The sequence below is a fragment of the Microtus ochrogaster genome, unplaced genomic scaffold (genome assembly GCF_000317375.1).
Source record: "Microtus ochrogaster isolate Prairie Vole_2 unplaced genomic scaffold, MicOch1.0 UNK123, whole genome shotgun sequence".
Lineage (NCBI taxonomy): Eukaryota > Metazoa > Chordata > Mammalia > Rodentia > Cricetidae > Microtus > Microtus ochrogaster.
This window is the reverse complement of record NW_004949221.1, coordinates 240,279-259,800: the sequence shown is the minus strand read 5'-3', so window position 1 is coordinate 259,800 and position 19,522 is coordinate 240,279. Positions and strand designations below refer to the sequence as shown.

The following is a 19,522-nucleotide window of genomic DNA, read 5'->3' as shown; positions in this document are numbered from 1 at the left end:
TCTATTTGAAGGAATGCATTCCCCTTTATTTCTGTGAAAGAAACAGAGAAACAGAGAGAGAGAGAGACAGAGACAGAGAGAGAGACAGAGAGAGGGAGAGAGGAAGGAGGAAGGGAGAGAGAAAAAGAGAGAGATTTTATGATTTATATTATTTTTTATTTTTCACCTTTTATCAGTGTTTTATTGTTAAAAACAGGTGAGTCCACTTTTTTTGTACACCATTGCACTTCAATAATTATACAGGACACAAGTACATGCATCTACAGTTAGTGCCGCATGAGAACCCAGTCAGGTTATAAAATCTATCATCAATCGTTAAACCAATGTGGAAAATACAGTGTCAAACCAAAAAGTATAACTAGAGTTGCGTAGAATATCACCATGCTATTAACATTTCAGGGTCATTGAAAACAAAAGGGAAATTATAAAAGTTGCCTTGATCAAATGTACAAGAATAAGGTTCAACACATCATTGCAAAAAGATTTCAGAATTTACATGATTTGACAAAAGAAAAATAGTCACTTAGAAAGCAATCACACATATATACTGCAATTCATTATAGCCGTTCAATGGACTGTTCCAGGTTCTTAAAAGTTATAGGGAAAGCCCTTAGAGTGACAGACTTAAGTTTACACCCTCATCTTTATTACCAGAACTGCAGCTTCCTCATCTGACAGACAATAAGGAATGAGTATCAGCAGCTTAAAAATAAAACAAGCGTTCACTTTATTTTGGATTTTTCCCACCCCAAATATATATACTGTATATATCTGTAGGTTTTGCTGTACTTTACAAAATGATCACTAGATGGTAGCAGTGCATTTAAGAGCTTTGCCAATTTAACAGCTGCATAAGTAAAAAATGGCTCATGCATGGTCCTCAGAGGACCTTTCCACTTCTATTTAAATATTTTAACAAAGGGAGGGAAAGCAACACTCACAGCACATCAAGCCCGAAATAGTTTACACCTTCTACACTGAAGCATTGTTTAAAATGTACCTGGCTAGGTCACCCTTATTAGAAGAGGCTAAATAAGGCATGCTTTTAGACGGTCATTGTGGTGTTGCTCACTTGAAAGGGAGAGACCAAAGAGATCCAAGCAGAAAATTTAGCAGGTCATGTTGCCACCGTTTTCAGAAACCTAAAGAGATTGTAAGTAGTGCTTAATTTGTGTCTCTGGCGCAAGTTTTTATCTTTGTGATTGTTGGTAGAGTTGGTTTTCATTGGCCCGGCTGGTTCATCATCATCAGGAGCCTCATCTGGCCTCTTCCTCTTCTCATACACAACAATGATCACCACAAGGATGATGATTTCAGCCAGAATTCCCAAGAAAGGCCAAAGTGGGGCAAGGTGGCTCCGTACCCTGAGGACGGTGAGAACTGAGACACAGCCAATGGAGTTGATGGCATTACATTCATACTTGCCGGGATCTTCTGTGATCTGGAGAGTCATAATATTCAGTTCAGTGTAATTCTCCTTGTTGATGATGAAAAAGCTACCAGAGCTATTGTAAATGTCCAGGAACACACAATTCTCCTTCTTGCGCCATATCCATTCTGGGTGGGGGTAGCCAACTGACTTGCAGTACATCATGGCATCCTGCCCTTCATTTTTATTTTCACTCCGTTTATGGCCAGTGATGTCAGGAGCAGCTTTCACTTCAATGGTGGCATTGGCTTTAGGAGCGCGGACAAAATGATACATACAGTGGTATTCGCCTGAATCCTCAGCTCTTGGCTTATTGATCCTGTGTTCCATGTTGCTGGCATTCTTACGTGTGGTAGTGAGTTCTACTCCATTCTTTGTCCGGTAGCTGTGCATAAGGGTGTGAGAGCTGGAGGTGAGGTTACACTGCAGGGTAACAGGAAGGAGGGTTTCTCGAATAATGACCTCTTCACTGGTGACAATTCTTGGCTCTCATAGCTCACAATCAATATTCACTTCTAGTGGCGTGCCTGGAATTCTTTCTGCCTTGATGTTCTTAGTTCCATCAGGAATTAAGTTTCTTTGTGACTACGTCTCGAAGACTAGCTGTGCTGTTTCTGAGAATATGAACATTATGACCCGTTCTGAGCAGCGCCTGGCCCTGGGGAGCGAAGAGCCCTACACCCTCCCTAGCGGGAGAGTGCAGCTAATGGGCTGGACCTAGGCCTGGGAAGGGAGGGGAGGGAGAGAGGGGGCAGGCGAGCGTGCGAGGGAGTGAGCGAGGAAGGCTGCTCCGTCCTTCCCTGTCTTCCTACTGCCTCAGCTCCTCATGATTTATATTCTTAAACCAACCTTAATTTCTGGAACAGACATGTTTCTCATTCCTCTTATATGTCAGGGTATGTTTGCCTCCTAATATTAAGTTTCATAGTTTTGAACTACTGTGGACAATAGAAACATATTATCTTCCTAAGACAGCAGTGGCCCTGGCTACATTGACAGAGAAGAACCTATTGACAGTCAGTTGTTTGAGAGAAAATAGGGGTAGGTGCACAGTTTTCTCCCCTGCTTAAGTTGAAAACTCACTATGGCCTACCTCTGAGGATCTAGGTGCCTGCATTTCTTCTCATGTGCCCAGTTGCTCTTTCAAATTCTCTCCCTGCAGGAATTGTGATAATCATCTTTTGTAATCTCCCATTTATGCCTGTGATAATATATGCCTCAGACTAGATGTATTGAACTCATTCCCATGTTAGATTTTTTAGCAGCTCAGTGGAGGAAGAGAACAGTTTGTGCCATAATTTTTTTTTTCTGTCTACATGAGAACGGCTCAAAGGGCCCTGAAGTAGTCATCACAAGAGAGCTTAGTTGAGAGCTTTTATGCAGGGAAATTGGGGAGGTTAGTTTCTCTATCTTTAAACAGAGATAATCTAATAATTGAGATGAAAAAAGAAATTGGAGGACCAGTCTCTCAAGAGGACACAAGATATCCTTTCTGTATCGCTGGTGATGATTTCCTTAATAATCTTGTTGGGAATATGGTTCAGTGAGTTAATTCTTAATTTACTCTTAGCTCTCCTATTCCTACCTCTGACACACGGACACAGGAAAAACTCGGTGCTACTCAGTTACATTCTGTGTTAGAGTTGCTGTTGCTGTGGTAAAACACAATGACTAAAGTAACATGATGGGAAATGGTGCATGTGCCTAAAACTTCCACAGCACTGTTCATCATGGAGGTAACCAGGACATGCACTCAAACATGGCAGGAACCTGAAGGCAGGAGCTTATGTAAATGGGTCTTGCTCAAATCCTTCTCTATAAAATCTCTTCTCTATAAAATGGATAACTGTGTGCCTCCAGAGTTACCTGATATCGGAATATCATGATTTCTATCCAGGGAATCACAGTGCATGTCTAAAGCAAAATGATGGGGTTTGGGGGGCCATATTTCCTGCTATAAATCAGAGGCTGAGTCCTTGGAAATTCCTCCACTCCCATTCCCTATCCTTGTCTTTAGTGTTTATGTGAAATCGCCTCTCACATTTGTAGTTTGAAACCCTGTTCAAATGGAAGAGAGATGCCTGTGTGCTTAACAGCATTGGTTGTTCTTCCGGAGGACACTGGTTAATATGTCTAACAGGTACTGGATGTCTCACAACAATCCACTGACTTTCCAGTGGAGCAGATGCCCACTTCTGTCTTTCTTGGATAGCAGGCATGAATAGGGTGCGTAGACACACATGCAGAGAAAGCACCAATATACACAAAGTAAACTAATATCAATTATAAAAGAGCAATCAAGAACAACTCTTATGGATGTTCCCAGATGCTCCCAAATTACTTGATTCAAGAATCAGTGAAGTTCCCAACTAAGATGACCTAACACAGCTGGCCTCTGACTTCCTTGCTCATGTTCTCCCTCCTTCTGTTCTTCATTTGGACCTTGGGAGCTCAGTACAGTGCTCCAATGTGGGTCTCTGTCTCTATCTCCATTCAAATCCAGATGAAGGTTCTATGGTGATATGCAAAATATTCATCAGTGTGGCTATGGGATAAGGCCAGTTCAGGCACCCTCTCATCTGCTGCCCAAGGAACAAACTGGGGACATCTCCTTAGATACCTGGGAACCCCTCTAGAGTCAAGTCTTCTGCCAACCCTAAAATGGCTCCCTTAATTAAGATATCTACTACCCTGTTCCCATACCCACCCTTCCTCCAGCTCAACCATCCCATTCCCCCGAGCTCTCCCCAATCCTCCCCTTCTCTCTTCTCTCTCCCCATCTCCCCTTACCCCCTTCCCATCCCCACTTCCATGCTCCCAATTTTTGCGTGGCAATCTTGTCTACTTCCAATACCCAGGAGGATAACTATATGTTTTTCTTTGGGTTCACCTTCTTATTTAGCTTCTCTAGGATCACAAATTATAGGTTCAATGTCCTTTATTTATGGCTAGAATTCACTTATGAGTGAGTACATACCATATTCATCTTTTTGGGTCTGGGTTATCTCACTCAGTAAAGTGTTTTCTATTTCCATCCATTTGCATGCAAAATTCAAGACGTCATTGTTTTTTACTGCTGAGTAAAAATCTAAAGTGTATATGTGCCACACCTTCTTTATCCATTCTTCTATTGAGGGGCACCTAGGTTGTTTCCAGGTTTGGCTATTACAAATAGTGCTGCTATGAACATAGTTGAAGAAATGCTTTTGTAGTATGATAGAGCATCTCTTGAGTATATTCCCTAGAGTGGTATTGCTGGATCCTGGGGTAGGTTGATCCTGGATTTCCTGAGAAACCTCCACACTGATTTCCAAAGTGGTTTCACAAGTTTGTATTCCTACCAGCAATGGATGAGTGTTCCCCTTACTCTACACCCTCTCCAGCATAAGCTATCATTGGTGGTTTTGATTTTAGCCATTCTGACAGGTATAAGATGGTATGTAAAAGTTGTTTTGATTTGTATTTCCCTGAGAGCTAAGGAATTTAAACATGTCCTTAAGTATCTTTTAGTCATTTGAAATACTTCTGTTGAAAATTCTCAGTTCGGGCTGGAGAGATGGCTCAGAGGTTAAGAGCATTGACTGTTCTTCCAAAGGTCCTGAGTTCAATTCCCAGTACCCACATGATGGCTCACAACCATCTGTAATCTGGCGCCCTCTTCTGGCCTGCAGGCATACATGTAGGCAGAAAACTGTATATGTAATAAACAAAATCTATAAAAAAAAAAAGAAAATTCTCTGTTCAGTTCAGTCTGAACTGTCCTTGTTACAACCAGGATGAGGATCTAGTTAATTGAGCAATATGTTTCACACAGTATTGTCTAAAACTCTGAATATTCACAGGGAATGGGGTGTGGGTCAGTGATTGAACATCAGAGGTTTATGGCATGGACAGATTCACAAGAAACATGGACAAAATTGATTGATACATTTGAATTCTCTGTTAAAGGAAGAGATTGCCAAAAGCATATACAGGTTGTGTTCTCCTGAGGAGAACCACATTAAGAGCTGACTCTTGTGAAATTTTGATATTATTGATAATAGATTTTTAAATGATCATGTATTCTATAGTGCACGGTTTCCTTTGTGTCTTCCATCCTTCTAACCCGTACAATTTTTCCATTTCCTCTTCCTCAGAGTTCCCTCACCACAGAAGTGAGGAATCTAATGGAGTATTGAGTGTTCCAAAATCCCCCACTCTCCACACATTGTCTAGTAGTGGGTATCTGTGTTAGTCCCCATTTCATACAGGAGGCAGCTTTTCTGATGAAGGCTGAGCAAGTTATTATGAGTGTGGCAGAAAGTAGTTAGAACATTTTATTGATTTGTTTCTTTAGCAAACCAGTAAAATTTGGTTTCTTTCATAGCCTATCTATCCTCATATTGTTGGTCACCTGATGACAACTTTGTGGCTGGGTAGGTCTTAAATCCTACCAGGTATTTGTTGGCTTCTCTCACAACTTTGTGCCAATATTGCAACTGTGCATCTTTCAAGTGGGTCACCAATGTATACCGAAAGGTTTGTAGCTTGAATTGGCATTTACCTTTGAACTCTGATAGCATTCAGAGTTCCTTATAGTATCATGAACACTAGTCATGAGAAGTGAAGTATCTGTGTAGACACCAGCTCAACTTCTCTGTGTTCAATGAGATATGTAGGTATTGTCTTCAGAGATGTTGTCTTACCATCAGTTTGTATTGAGCAGCAAAATTTAGGCAAGGAGCTAGGTTTTGGGATGGTGGTTGTATGGGTTCATTTGGTGAGCATTTACATTAAATATAACCCATTCTTGGTAGCACTGAAGGTTTAATTTTATAGGGAGATGTGTCTCATTGGTATTTTGTCTCTCATGCTGTTTTGTGATTTCATTTAGATTTTTTTAATTTATGTTTTTATATATTAGGAAGTTTCTAATATACTAGGTTTTAATATGACCCCCAAATGGTCCTTAGTTGTAGATGCCTCTCCATGTTTTCCTTCCCTTATCCCATCTTCTCCCCCTCTCCTCAAATCTTCCCTTATTAGTCTCCCTTTCAATCTGTCTCTTCTATTTCCTTGTTCAAGTGAAACCCTTCCCTTTTCCATAGTCCCTTATGCTATAACTTTCATTTATGATTATATGGTTTGTAATATATTCATTAGAAATTTAAGAGCTTATACACAGTTATAAGTAAATGCATACTATGTATGTCCTTTTTAGTTCTGGGTTACCTCACTAAGGATGATTCTTCTTTGTAAGTCCATTAATTTACCTTTGAATTGCTTGATTTAATTTCTTTTAGCAGCTGTGCAATAGTCCATTGTGTAAATGTCCCACTTTATGTTCATATGTCAACAGACATCTAAGTAGTTTTTAATTTATGGTTATTATAAATAGTCCAGCAATGAATATGATTTTGGAAGGGTCTCTGAAATAAGATACAGGGTTCTCTGTGTAATTTCCAAGAGTAATATAGATAGCTCCTGAGTTAGAGCTATTTTCAACTCCTAATTTTCAAAGCAGCTGTACAAGTTTGCCCTCCCACCAGGAAGGAGTGAATCTTTACTTTAACCTAATCCTTACCCACAGATATTTTTACAGATCTTAGATATTCTGACTGGATAAAGTGAAATTGCAAAGGAATTTTGATTTACATTCTCCAGACAATGTTGAACATTTAAGTGTTGCTCAACCATTTGTGTTTCATCTTTTAAAAATGCTCTTTTTAGAGCTGTACTCCTATTTTTACTTGAATTATTTGGTTTTCTAATATATAGTATTTTTTAATTTTTATAATGTAATATACATTCTATGTGTATCTATTTTCTTTTTATATTTTTTGTTTTTGTATTGCAGCCAAATTTTCTCCTATCTCCTCTTGCCCCAACACCTCTCTGCCCCATCCATTAATCCTTCTCTGTTTATCTTCAGAAATGGGCAGGCCTACCAATGAGCCATGACATCTTAAGTATCAGTGGGACTAGGTATCTTCTCTCCTATTATGGCTGCAAGAGGCAAACCCAGTAGGAGTAAGGTATCCTCAAAGCAGGCAACAGAGTCAGAGACATCCCTTTCTCCTTGTCTTAGGAATTCCACAAGAGGACCAAGCTACACAACTATAGCATATATGTAGAAGGCCTAGGTCAGTCCCATATAGACATTCTGGTTATCATTTCAGGCAATGTGAGTCTTAATGAGCCCAGGATAGCTGATTCTTTGGTTTACCTTGTGGAGTTCTTGACTTGTTTAACTCCTACAATCCTCCTTCCCCCTATTCCACAGGATGCGCTGGGCACCACTAAAGGTTTGGCTGTGGGTCACTATGTAGTTGGAACATGGCAGGCTGTGTTCCCGCCAAGCTCCCACACGGCTACCTTAACCCCAGAATAATTACACGGAAACTGTATTCTTTTAAACACTGCTTGGCCCATTATCTCTAGACTCTTACTGGCTAACTCTCACATCTTGATTAACCCATTTCTAATGAGTGTAGCACCATGAGGTGGAATCTTACCGGGAATATTCTTAACCTGCATCCATCTCGGAGAGGAGAGCTATGGTGACTGGCTTACTTCCCTTCTTCCCAGCATTCTGTTCAGTCTACTCCGCCTATCTAAATTCTGCCCTATCAGGCCAAGCAGCTTTCTTTATTAATTAACCAATGAAAGCATCAGATAGACAGATGACCCTCCTTCATCATCTCGGCATCTGTTTCCATAAATACTTTGGTGAAGCCTCTCTGAACACTACTGGGAGAGGCAAGAATCTATGAGAATAGCAAAATGTTATTAGGAATCATTTCATTGACTTTTTGCCAATAGTGTTTGGTTCTATCCTAAGTTATGGGGTATCCAGCCTTCAGGTCCAGGACCTCTGGAGGAAGAGTGCAGGAGTCAGGGCTAGGTTCTCTCTCATGATACGGTTCTCAAGTTGGATCAGTCATTGGTTGGCTACTCCCACAATTTCTTTGTTATTTTCACCCAACACATCTTCTCTGCAGGACAAATTGCAGGTCTATGAATTTGTGGCAAAACTGGTGTCCCAGTCCATCCACTAGAACTCCTGCTTGGCAACAGGAGATCACTGGTACAGGCTCTCTGTCTTCCATCACTAGGAGTCTTATCTCAGGTCACCCTCGTTGATTCTTGGGAGTTTTCTTTGCTCTATGTCTGGGTCTTGTCCCAGAGATGTCCCCTGAATCCAGGATCTCTTCCAGTTATATTTTCTTCCATCTTCCACCCACCTTATCCTTCATGTTCCCATACCTATATCCCCATCCAGACCCCTTTCTCTTTCAATAGTTGTGTCTGTTCTCTTTCCCATTTACAATGAGATTCATACTCCCATGAGCCTCCCATGTTATTTAGCTTCTTTTGGTCTGTGGATTGTAGCATGACTATTCTTTACTGTATGACTAACACCAACTTATCAGTGATTACATACTATATTTGTATTTTGGGTCTGGGTTACCTCACTCGAGATGATTTTTTTCACATCCCATCAATTTGCTTGCAAATTTAATGTTGTCATTGTTTTTTTTATTTATTTATTAAAGATTTCTGTCTCTTCCCTGCCACCACCTCCCATTTATTTCCCCCTCCCCCAATTAAGTCCCGCCCCCTCCTCAGCCCGAAAAGCAATCAGGGTTCCCTGTCCTGTGGGAAGTCCAAGGAACCCCCACCTCCATCCAGGTCTAGCAAGTTGAGCATCCAAACTGCCTAGGCTCCCACAAAGCCAGTGCGTGCAGTAGGATCAGAAACCCATTGCCATTGTTCTTGAGTTCTCAGTAGTCCTCATTGTCTGCTATGTTCAGAGAGTCCAGTTTTATCCCAGGCTTTTCCAGACCCAGGCCAGCTGGCCTTGTCATTGTTTTTAACAGATGAGTAAAATGTATCAAAATTTCTTTAGCAATTCCACAGTTGATGAATGTCTAGGGTGTATCCATTTCTGGATATCATAAATAAAACCACCATGAATATAGTTGTTTAAGTTTCCACATGGTACAATGGAGGATCCTTTGGGTATATGCTCAAGAGGGGCATAGCTGGGTTTTATTTTATTTTATTTTATTGGTTTTTCGAGACAGGGTTTCTCTGTGGTTTTGGAGCCTGTGCTGGAACTAGCTCTTGTAGACCAGGCTGGTCTCGAACTCACAGAGATCCACCTGCCTCTGCCTCCCAAGTTCTGGGATTAATGGCATGCTCCACCACCGCCCGGCTCATAGCTGGGTTTTAAGACAGATCAATTGTCTATTTTATGAGGAACTGCCATATTTATTTTGATAATGGTTTGCACTCCCACCAGCAATGGAAGCATTCTCTATTGTTCCATGTCCTCTCCAATATGACATGCCACTTGTGTTTTTGATCTTAGTCATTTTAACGAGTGTAAAATAGAATCTCAGGGTCATTTTGATATACATTTACCTGATGACTAAAAATGTGGAACATTTCTTTAAGAGATTCTTGGCTTCTTGAGATTATTCTTTGGAGAATTCTGTGTTTTGATCTCTATCCTATTTTTAATTAGATAATTTGGTTTATTGATTTCTAATTTCTTGAAATCTTCATGTATTTGAATTCTGTGAGATATAAGGGTTGAGAAGAACTTTTCCCATTTTTCCATTCTGTAGGCTGCTGCCTGTCCTTTTGGCCACATTGTTTGCCTTATAGAAGCTTTTTAGTTTCATGAGTTCCCCTTTAATATTGTCAGTCTTAGTGCCTGCATTGTGTTCAGTTCAGGAAGTTGTCTCTTGTTTCTATGCATTTAATGCTATTCTCCATTTTCTCTTCTATCAGGATCAGAATATCATCTCATTTTATGTTGTACTCTTTGATGCATTTGGTCTTGAGTTTTATCTGAGGTGATAGATATGAATCTTTTTGCATTCTTCTATGTGCCAACATTCAGTTAGACCAGCAGAATTTGTTAAAGGCCTTTTTCTTTTTTCCATTGTTTAATTTTGGCTTCTTTGTCCAAAATCATGTGTTCATAGGTGTATGTATTTATGTTTGGACCTTTAATGTAATTACTTTGGTCTACCTGTCTGTTTTTATACCACTATCAGGCTGTTTTATAGCTCTCATTGTGTAACATAGCTTAAAATTAGGGATAATGATAATTCTGAAATTTCTCTTACTGTACAGGATTATGTTATCTATGCTGTTTTTTCATATATGATGTTGAATATTTTTCTTTCAAGTTCTATAAAGAATTCTATTCAAGTTTTTATGGGAATTGCATTGAATCATAAGGTTGCTTTTGGTAAGATGACCATTTTTACTATGTTAGTCCTATGGTAGTCCTACTGATCGATGAGCATGGAGGATATTTCAATCTTCTGATATTGTCTCCATTTTTTCAAAGACTTGAAGCTTTTCATACAGGTCTTCCACTTTCTTAGTTAGAGTTACACCAAGATATTGTACATTATTTGTGGCTATTGTGAAGGGTGGTATTTCGCTGATTTTATTCTCATCTCATTAATATGTGTATAGGATGGCTACATCTTTTTAGTTATTTTTGTATCCAGCTACTTTGTTGAAGGAATTTATCAGCTGGAGGAGTTCCCTGGTAAAAAAAACTTTGGGTTGCTTATTATACTATAGTACCATTAGCAAATAGTAAGACTTTGACATCTTCTTTTAAAATTTATATTCCCTTGATCTCCATTAGTTGTCTTATTGCTCTAATTAAAACATCAAGTACTATATTGAATAGATATGTAAAAGGTGGACATCATTGTCTTGTCCCTCATTTTAGTGAAACTGCAATAACTTTTATCCAATTTGATATCCACTATCAACTTGCTATAAATTGTCTTTATTGTGTTTTGTTATATCCTTTGTGTTCCTGAGCTCTCCAAGAATTTTATCATGAATATGTTTTAGATTGGACAGAGGTTTTTTAATACTCTAATGAGATGAGATGTTTTCATATGTTAAACCTTCCCAGCCTCTCTGTGATTAAACCTACTTGATCTTCTTGGTGTGCACATAGATTTGGTTTGTAAATATTTTTAAGTGCATTTGCATCAATGTTCATAAGGGAAATGTGTCCATAATTCTATTTCTTTTTTCACTCTTCCTGCAGTTTTGGTATCACGTTGACTGTGGCTTCAAAAAATGAATTTGGTAATGATCCTTCTGTTTCTATTTTGTGGTACAACTTGAGTAATATTACTTTTATCTCTTCTTTGATAGTCTGGTATAATTCTGTGCTAAAATCATATGGCCTTGGCTCTTCTCAGATGGGAGATTTTAATGATAGTGTCTGTTTCCTGGGAGGTTATAAGTCAATTTAAATTGTTGTTCTGATCTTGATTGGCAATATACTTTATCACAAAGCATGTCTCAACATATACAAGAAAACTCAAATAACTCCCTGATTCCTATCAGACAACTGATATGGCATTCCCCTCTGTATGCTATGAATATGTTTTATTGTCATTGGTTAATAAAGAAGCTGCTTTCAGCCAATGGCTTAACAGAGTAAAGCCAGGCTAGAATAGATACATAAGGAGAGTAGCCTCCAGAGGAGAATGATGCAAGCTGTTGGCTAGAACTTTTACCAGTAAATTATGAGCCTCATGGTAAAACATAAAATAATAGATATGGGTTAGTTTAAGATATAAGAGCTAGATAGCAATACACTTAAGTGACTGGCCAAGCAGTGTTTTAATTAATATAGTATCTGAGTGGTTGATTCTGGTCTGAGTGGCTGAGAAATGAGCAAGCAGCCTCCACCAACAGCATGGCTCCTGAGCAATGGGGGCTATCCTGCATAGCAAGTCACACATTTCAGGTCCCGGTGCTTGTATGACTGATCAGGGTCAGGAGAAAAGTAGCTGAGAGAATTCCTGCCACTTAGCACCCTGGCCTGAGCATGAGGCCAGATCAGGTCTGCTAGGTGTTCATAGGCAGGAAAGCATGGAAGATTCCTGCCACCATACACAGAGATATTTCCAAGCCATGCAAATTTAGCTTTTACTCAGATAAAAAGCATTTATGTGTTGCACACTGCTTTTAGAGTAAAAGTGGTGAAGGCTGCTTCTACCTGGCAGTCCCAGAGATGGCAATAATGGTATCTCCACCATATTGAAAGGCAGAGAGAGGTGGAGCCAGCATCCAGGGCTGCCAAAACCACATTGCTTGCCATTTTAAAGTGCTCCTGGTCAGAAAATAATTACAGATATTCAATAAAGACAGATTCAGAAAGAAATGGTCCTCTAAATGGGTCACAGTCTTGGATAAATGTACATAGGCTTGGGAGAGAGAAGAAAAAAAATAGAGAGGGTTATAAAAAGAAGTAAACAGTTTTTTTTAAAAAAAAAAAAAACAAAGTCTAGAAGGAGGGAGACCATGAGCAAGGAAGTCAGGACCGCGAAAGGTGCATCCACCCACTGAGATGCTGGGACTGATCTAATGGGAGCTCACCAAGGTCAGGTCAGTTGGACTGGGACTGAATGAGCATGTGATCAAACTGTACTCTAAGAATGTGGCTGACAGTGAGGGCTGACTGAGAAGCAAAGGACAATGGCACTGGGTTTTGGTTCTACTGCATGTACTTGTCTTGTGGGAGCCTAGTCTGTTTGGATGCTTATCTTCCTAGACCTGGATGGAGGGGGGAGGACCTTGGACTTCCCACAGGGCAGGGAACCCTGACTGCTCTTAGGACCGGAGATGGGGGGAGAGGGGGAGGAGAGGAGAGGAAGGTAAATGGGAGGAGAGGAGAAGGTAGAAACTTTTAATAAATAAAAAGTCTTTAAAGATACAGAATTTAGAAAGTCATAGATTAAAGGAATAAAAAAATCATAAGCCACATAAAGATGGAAAATACACAGAGGGTTTGGATTATGTTTATTCTTGTGTTTTCATTGAATTTTTGACTGTGAATGAGCTAAGTATAAAGAGACATTTCATTGTATGGGCTGCTAAACTAAACCAACATACATGTTTTAAAGGTATCTTGAGTTCAAATTTTGGGTCTAAGAATATATTGCTTAGGAAAATAGGTTCTGATTTTATTTCTACAGAGGATGAAAACCTGTGGATTCTTTCAAGACTAAGGTGGTTTAATAGACAAAGACCTGCTGAAAGATCTCTGCAAACTCCAAAATTACTTCTCCCAACAAAATGCAGGAAGCCATTTAGAGAGACCTATGCCCAAATTCCCAACTATTGTTTATAAATGGTTGTTTACTTTTAAAGGGGGATATGATGTACAGATGAATTCTTTACATTGGTATGGATCTTGGTCTATTGATACAAATTTAAGGTCAATTTTCTTATATGTATATTACTGCTCTTGATTAAGGTATTGTATTTGTGCAGCTCATTTAAAAATGTAATGTATAATTAAGCAATACAGATTAAGGGATAGTCATCTATAAGGTCAAGCTTGTAGTCATGTTAGTTAGGTTTTCTATATATACAGAGATATATTTTAGATGGCTAGTATTCTTCAAATCTTTTAAATACCTACAAAATATGGCATTTAAAATATTTTAAGAACTTAGGACAATGAGACACATCTGTTCCTGGCAACACCAATCTACTTCAAGAGTTGATGGGCATCAAAGAGTCCCCTTATGGAGTTTGTTAGCCATTTGGGCAAGAAACTGCTCTTGCCTGGACTGTTTGATGTCATGCTGTATAAACTGGACATGCAGGACCCACAGAAAAATGACTGCTGAACTCACATTAAGGTGAGACAGTCCTTCAGGGTTCCTACTTTGTAGAAGAGTCTACCAGATGTTCTGCAGGACACAGAAGAAAGTGACTGACAAACTGCCAATATAGACAGAACAATCTTTGAAATTTCCTGTTTCCTCCTTAGACAGAATGAAGTTGTCCACTTTGGACATTGACACAGTCTTGTCATGTTCCTTCATGTGTGTATTGTGGAATACAACTTCACTGAGAGTGAAGGTGTATCAGGAAGTTGTCCTAAAGAGAAAAGGGATGAGTGAAGGACTGCTTTCATGTTGTGAACTGAGACTTCACCAGGGTCTCATAAGATCACATGGGACTGTTTCTCTCTCCTTTTATTATCCCTTCTCCTGTCCCTCTGTGTCTGCATCTATACCTATTCATTCCATCCCTGAACCTCATCTGAGCTACTACCTCATAAGCTTTCCCACGCAGGCCTGTGCAATGGCTAAGTAACTGATTGAACCTGTTGTGTTCCTCACCTGTAATTGGGATGTCAAGGATGTCACTAGAGGTTGACCATTCAGAGAAGAGATTGTTTGTACCATAAAATCTATACTGACCTCAGGTAGAATTGTTTACCAAGCCCAAGGTGAAACTAGCCAAGTAGAGGACAGACTCTGTACACTGGTTACAGTGATGTTTGAGGTTAACACTTCCAACCCTGTATAGAGAAAATCTGTCATAAGTGATATCAAAGCAACACTGTACTATGAGGCTCTTTCCAAGGTCCAGGATATGGCCTTGGTTGGTTAACAGGGAGAGCATTTTGGACAGGCCAGGGAGAGAGAAGCTGTTTTTCACCAAACACCTATTCCTCCCATCCTGCCCTGAATGCCACTGGTTCTTATCATCTATGGCTCAGAAACCACTCTCTTTCCTTATTCACTCTTTTCCTGGAACTTCCAAAAAAAGGCATGACTGTGGCAGATGGCTTAGGGTCTCAAAACTCATTGGTCAATGTTGGGCTGACTCAGCTGATATGTGTATTTCCAGGGGATCCGTGGGTATTGACCACGATTATGGGATATCTTTATAATAACCTTAATAGCCAAATGTTCCTCAATGGTATTCAGTCCTGTTACTCATAGAAAACAAGGCTTAGTACTGCCAGATACTACATTTACACTGTGAGTACAGGGAGCTGGAGAACTGCAGATCTTCCTTGGTGAGAGTGAACTTTTCATATCCCTTCCTTGAGACATACTGAAGAGTCACGCACCCCCATGAGGATATCACAGGACTGGGGGGGAACAGATAGTCTGGGTTTACTCTAGTATATTCCTAGGAGAAAAAGAGGCAGTCTGCTACATGAGCTCACACGGTCACAATATTCTTCAGGGCTAGGTTGTAGGAGGGGAATATACCCAAGAGTATAGCCTGGAAATGAGGCCCTGAAAGTCTCCTCACCTGTCACTTCCAGTTCCAGGGGCTCACTGTGCCCTGATGATTCATCCTGGATCTGATAGTGACATTTATATCACCCTGCATGGCTCTTGTCAATATATGAGTTGGAGAGTTCAGGCTCAAGTGTAATCTGTTTGCACCATATATATAAGGTTCTGTCTTTATATATACGGTACTCTTTGACTCCTGGGGTCCTTCCATACAAGATTGGCACCTTAGTCTGAATGGATACTATAGTCTGTCTGTATTCTGTGGCCAGGCTTACAGATGTCCCTGCAAGAAAATAAGCAGCTAGAATCCAGGGCATCCTTCTTCAATTGCAGGCCTGAGGGCCTGAACCTCATAAGTCTCCATCCATCCCCATGATCATCACACACAAGTTATTTTCCATCCTGAATACCCAGGTATGGCTCCTGGTTAAGATGAAAAGTGCAGGTCAGGACAGATGCACACACTCACCACCCAGCACTGGAGTTCAGAGGCCCAGAGTCAGTTGTAGGAGAGAGTTACTTGTGGATGTTTTGTCCTTGGAGTTTGCATATGGCCTTCCCTCTGTATAACCTTTTAAGTCACTGTAGTTTCCTGATGATCCAGCACTTGGTCATTCCTAGTTCACAGAATCTCCCCCACTTACTTAATATTTCACCTAGTTAGGACACGGCTTAGAGGTGAAGATCATGGCACTTACTCCAGAGGCTTGGTGGCAAGGCTACAGAGTTTTTCTGGAGGGACAGGAAACAGTGTTTGGCCTTTTGGGGCTGTTCTTCAGGAAACCCACAGAAAGGGGAACTGCCCTACTCAGGCACCAGGCTCTGACTTCCCCAAATCTGTGGATAGGCCAGATGGTAGATTCTCTCCAGTTCTTCCAGAGATAACATTTTCAAAACCACATAAATGTCTGTCTCATCTGTCCTCAAGACAATCAGCTCCAGGTGATTATATACATGCATGGATATTTCAAAAAACAAATAAAAATTTAAATGTGAGTTTGGTTTGTTCCTTTTCACATTTTTATGTGAGATATATCTTCCTTTACAAAAGTTTGAGAGTTTTTGAGAAGGATCTTGCTGCATGGAACGAAATACATAAATATCTTCCTGATAGTCTCAAGTTCTAGGGTACATTTAGGCACCTTTATTTTTGGTTCCTTTTGGTGTGTATACTTTCCATTACAACTTTAAAAAATATATTTCTTTATTTATCTGCTTATTTTTTCATAGAGTGTATGTGTGCAGGTGTGCCAAAGCACATGCATACAGGTTGGAGGACAACTTAATAAGTCAGCTTTCTCCTTGCATAATTTGGATCCTGTGGATCAGAATCAATCTTAAGGCACATCTTCAGGCACCTATACACAGAACTTTTTACTTGTCCACATTTACCATCTCCATTTTTCTAAGTCCCTCTAATAAAAATTTCATTGGGTCCCAGGGGTCCTGGGCCATACATAGGTAAGTTGTTGGTATTACCACCCTTGTTTATGTAGCAGTTGATGACACAAGGCTGCAAGTTGTGAGCAGCAATTGTTGGGCAGTACTATATCATTTTGTCACAGTTATACTCCTGTACAAGGTAGCAAAGGGATGAATGGATAATGCCACAACATAGGTGGAGTTCCAGGAATAGGGTGGACTCTTTTCAGATGAAATAGTTAACTTTCATGCAGCCAACTTCCATGTGCTGCCTGCAAATATCACCTGCTAGTGGTTTGGTGGGGTGCTGTCCTGGTATTGGATATCAGTCCTACATTCGCAATGGTGTCTCTGACTCCACCTAAAGGGTAATGATCTTGCCCTTCAGGGCCTTGCTGAAGATCTGCATGAAGGAGTTTGTTTGGCCATGTAGTTGAAGAGGAGAACTTAGTAAATTATTTTTTTCCCTTTAATGTTGGTATCAGGTATTGATGCAGGGCCTCAAATATTCAAAGCACATATTCTCTCCCTGGGCCACAGTCAGTTTTATCCTGCAACTTTCCATTCCTGATCTTATTTTTAATTTTTACTTTGTTATCTTTTGTCTTATGCTTATGGTTTTAATTAGTTTTGCTGTTATTTTGAGATAGGCTCTGCTTATGCAGTCTTTGACTGTCTTGGAACTGGTAATATACACCAAGTTGGACTGGAACACACAGATATTTTCCTGTTTCTCTTTATCAAGTACTGGGATTAAAACTTTGGACTACCAACACACCCAGTCAAGGGTATACTTTTTCATCTTTTTGAAAAATTTATATCTGTATATATTGTGTTTTGATTTAGTCCACCATCCCACCTTTCCCCTTCTCCCTCACCCTCTCTTGCTCGTTCCCCTGAACTGACTTTATTTTTATTCTTTCCCAGATTCACTGTTTGTTTTTTTAAAAAAATACTGTGATTAATTCATATAAACCTGTTAAAGTTCCCATTTCCCCTTTCACTTATTGAATTCAATAGCCATACCACTGTGGTCTGAGCTGATTCTTGATGAGAGCTGATCTTCCTAATGCTAAAACCTGTCATGACCTGTTATGAAGAGTGCTGTGAGTTCATTGTGATTTGGATTTTTTTGTGCATGTTTGGGTACATTTTGTCTGCAGTTTTACTCATCTCTGCTGCTTTCTTGCTGAAACTCTATCTGGAATTTTGTCCATATTAAAGTGGACAAAGGGGCTGTATTATCTTGTTCTCTCTTTCTACCTAAATGTGAGCCACTGCATGCTTTTATGTGGTTTAATGTGTTTTACTATATCAATTTTATTTTTATTTATTTTACATGTATGAGTAGTTTTCCTTCATGTATGTATATACTATGTATCTGTATCACATATGTTCTTGGTGCCTGTGGTGTTCAGAAGAGATCATTGGATTCCAAAGGACTGGAGTTACTGATGGCTATCTGGTCCTCTCAAAAACAGTACATTCTCTTAAACATGAAGCCATCTCTCCAGCACTTATTATTTATTTACCATTTTGAATTTGTGGAGGGTGAATTTCCATCCCCTTCCAAGTGGGTAAGAGGGTTCAGACACTGATTATTGACTTTTTGATCAGATTCTGTTTGTTCATCTATTTAAGGGAACACATTCCCCTTCAGTTTTTGAAATACACAAACACACACACACACACACACACACACACACACACAAGTTAGATATTTTACATTCCTAAATCAACCTTGATTTCTGCAGTAACCCAGGTTGATCATCTATTTCTTTCCTTTTACAAGTCCAAGTGTGCTTACCTGCTGATATTTATTTAGTTCGAAATTTTTATTTATCTTTGAACAGGAAGAAGTTGTCCATCCATCCCCATGACTGATTGAGCAGGATCATAGTCTCTTCTAAGGACACCATTGACCTAGCTGAATTGACAGCAAGGCTTTCTGGAGAAGGGTGAGCAAGGAGCTTTCTACCTTGTGCTCAGCTAAAATCTCACTATGGCCTGCTTCAGATGAGCAGATCTCTGCATTTCTTCTTATTTACAAACTACTGTTACACTGCTGCTTTGAATTCTTTCCCACCAAGCAGCCAACCCTTATCATGGTAATTAACTTCTGGAATCCCTCAGTGGTACACATATCCACTGTAGGCCTCTGACTAGACCCACTTGATTCTTTATCAGTGATAGGATATTGAGTAGCTCACTGGGGTCAGAGAGCAGTGGGCACCATAGAGCTTGTATTTTACCCAAGCAGAAGTAGCTCAAAGGGCCCAGTATTATTCAATTCAAGAGATCCCAGTCTAGAGTTTTCTAGAGTGAACAAACTAGTTTCTCCATTTTTGAACAGAAATAGTTTGTCATAACTAACATCAGAATAAAACTTATTGACCTGTAGTGATAGGAGCGGTGGGTTGTGTTCCTGCTGCCCAGCTCCTGGCTGCCTGGCTAGCTTGTGACCTGAAATAACAACACACAAACTGTATTCTTTTAAACACTGCCTGGCCAATTATCTGTAGCCCCTTATTGGCTAATTCTCACGTCTTGCTTTAACCCATATTTAGTAATCTGTATAGCACCA

The 19,522-nt window shown here is 39.9% G+C and overlaps 2 protein-coding genes across 2 annotated transcripts in view; both read right to left on the bottom strand.

Moving 5' to 3' along the window:
• Positions 1-1,007: 1,007 nt before the first annotated feature.
• LOC102000786 (neuroplastin-like) lies at positions 1,008-3,313 on the bottom strand. The gene is made up of 3 exons (XM_013355385.2): positions 3,296-3,313; positions 2,067-2,115; positions 1,008-1,917 (listed from the first exon to the last, which is right to left on the bottom strand). Exons 1-3 carry the CDS (start codon positions 3,311-3,313, stop codon positions 1,118-1,120), a joined length of 867 nt encoding a protein of 288 aa, XP_013210839.1. The 3' UTR covers positions 1,008-1,117.
• A 10,910-nt stretch (positions 3,314-14,223) lies between these two features.
• The window catches only part of LOC101999691 (leukocyte immunoglobulin-like receptor subfamily B member 3), a gene marked incomplete at its 3' end in the record, with an annotated part of 197,194 nt that continues 191,895 nt past the window's right edge, over positions 14,224-19,522 (bottom strand). Inside the window, 3 exon segments of the mRNA XM_026778290.1 lie at positions 14,224-14,276; positions 14,279-14,356; positions 14,602-14,774. Of these exon segments, the coding sequence (XP_026634091.1) occupies positions 14,224-14,276; positions 14,279-14,356; positions 14,602-14,774 (304 nt within the window).

What these genes read in the sequence shown, in the direction of transcription:
- LOC102000786 (XM_013355385.2), bottom strand. An exon ending in GCCAGGCGCTGCTCAGAACG is followed by an intron (nt 1,918 to 2,066) that starts GGTCATAATGTT and finishes GTGAGCTATGAG; the next exon opens with AGCCAAGAATTGTCACCAGT.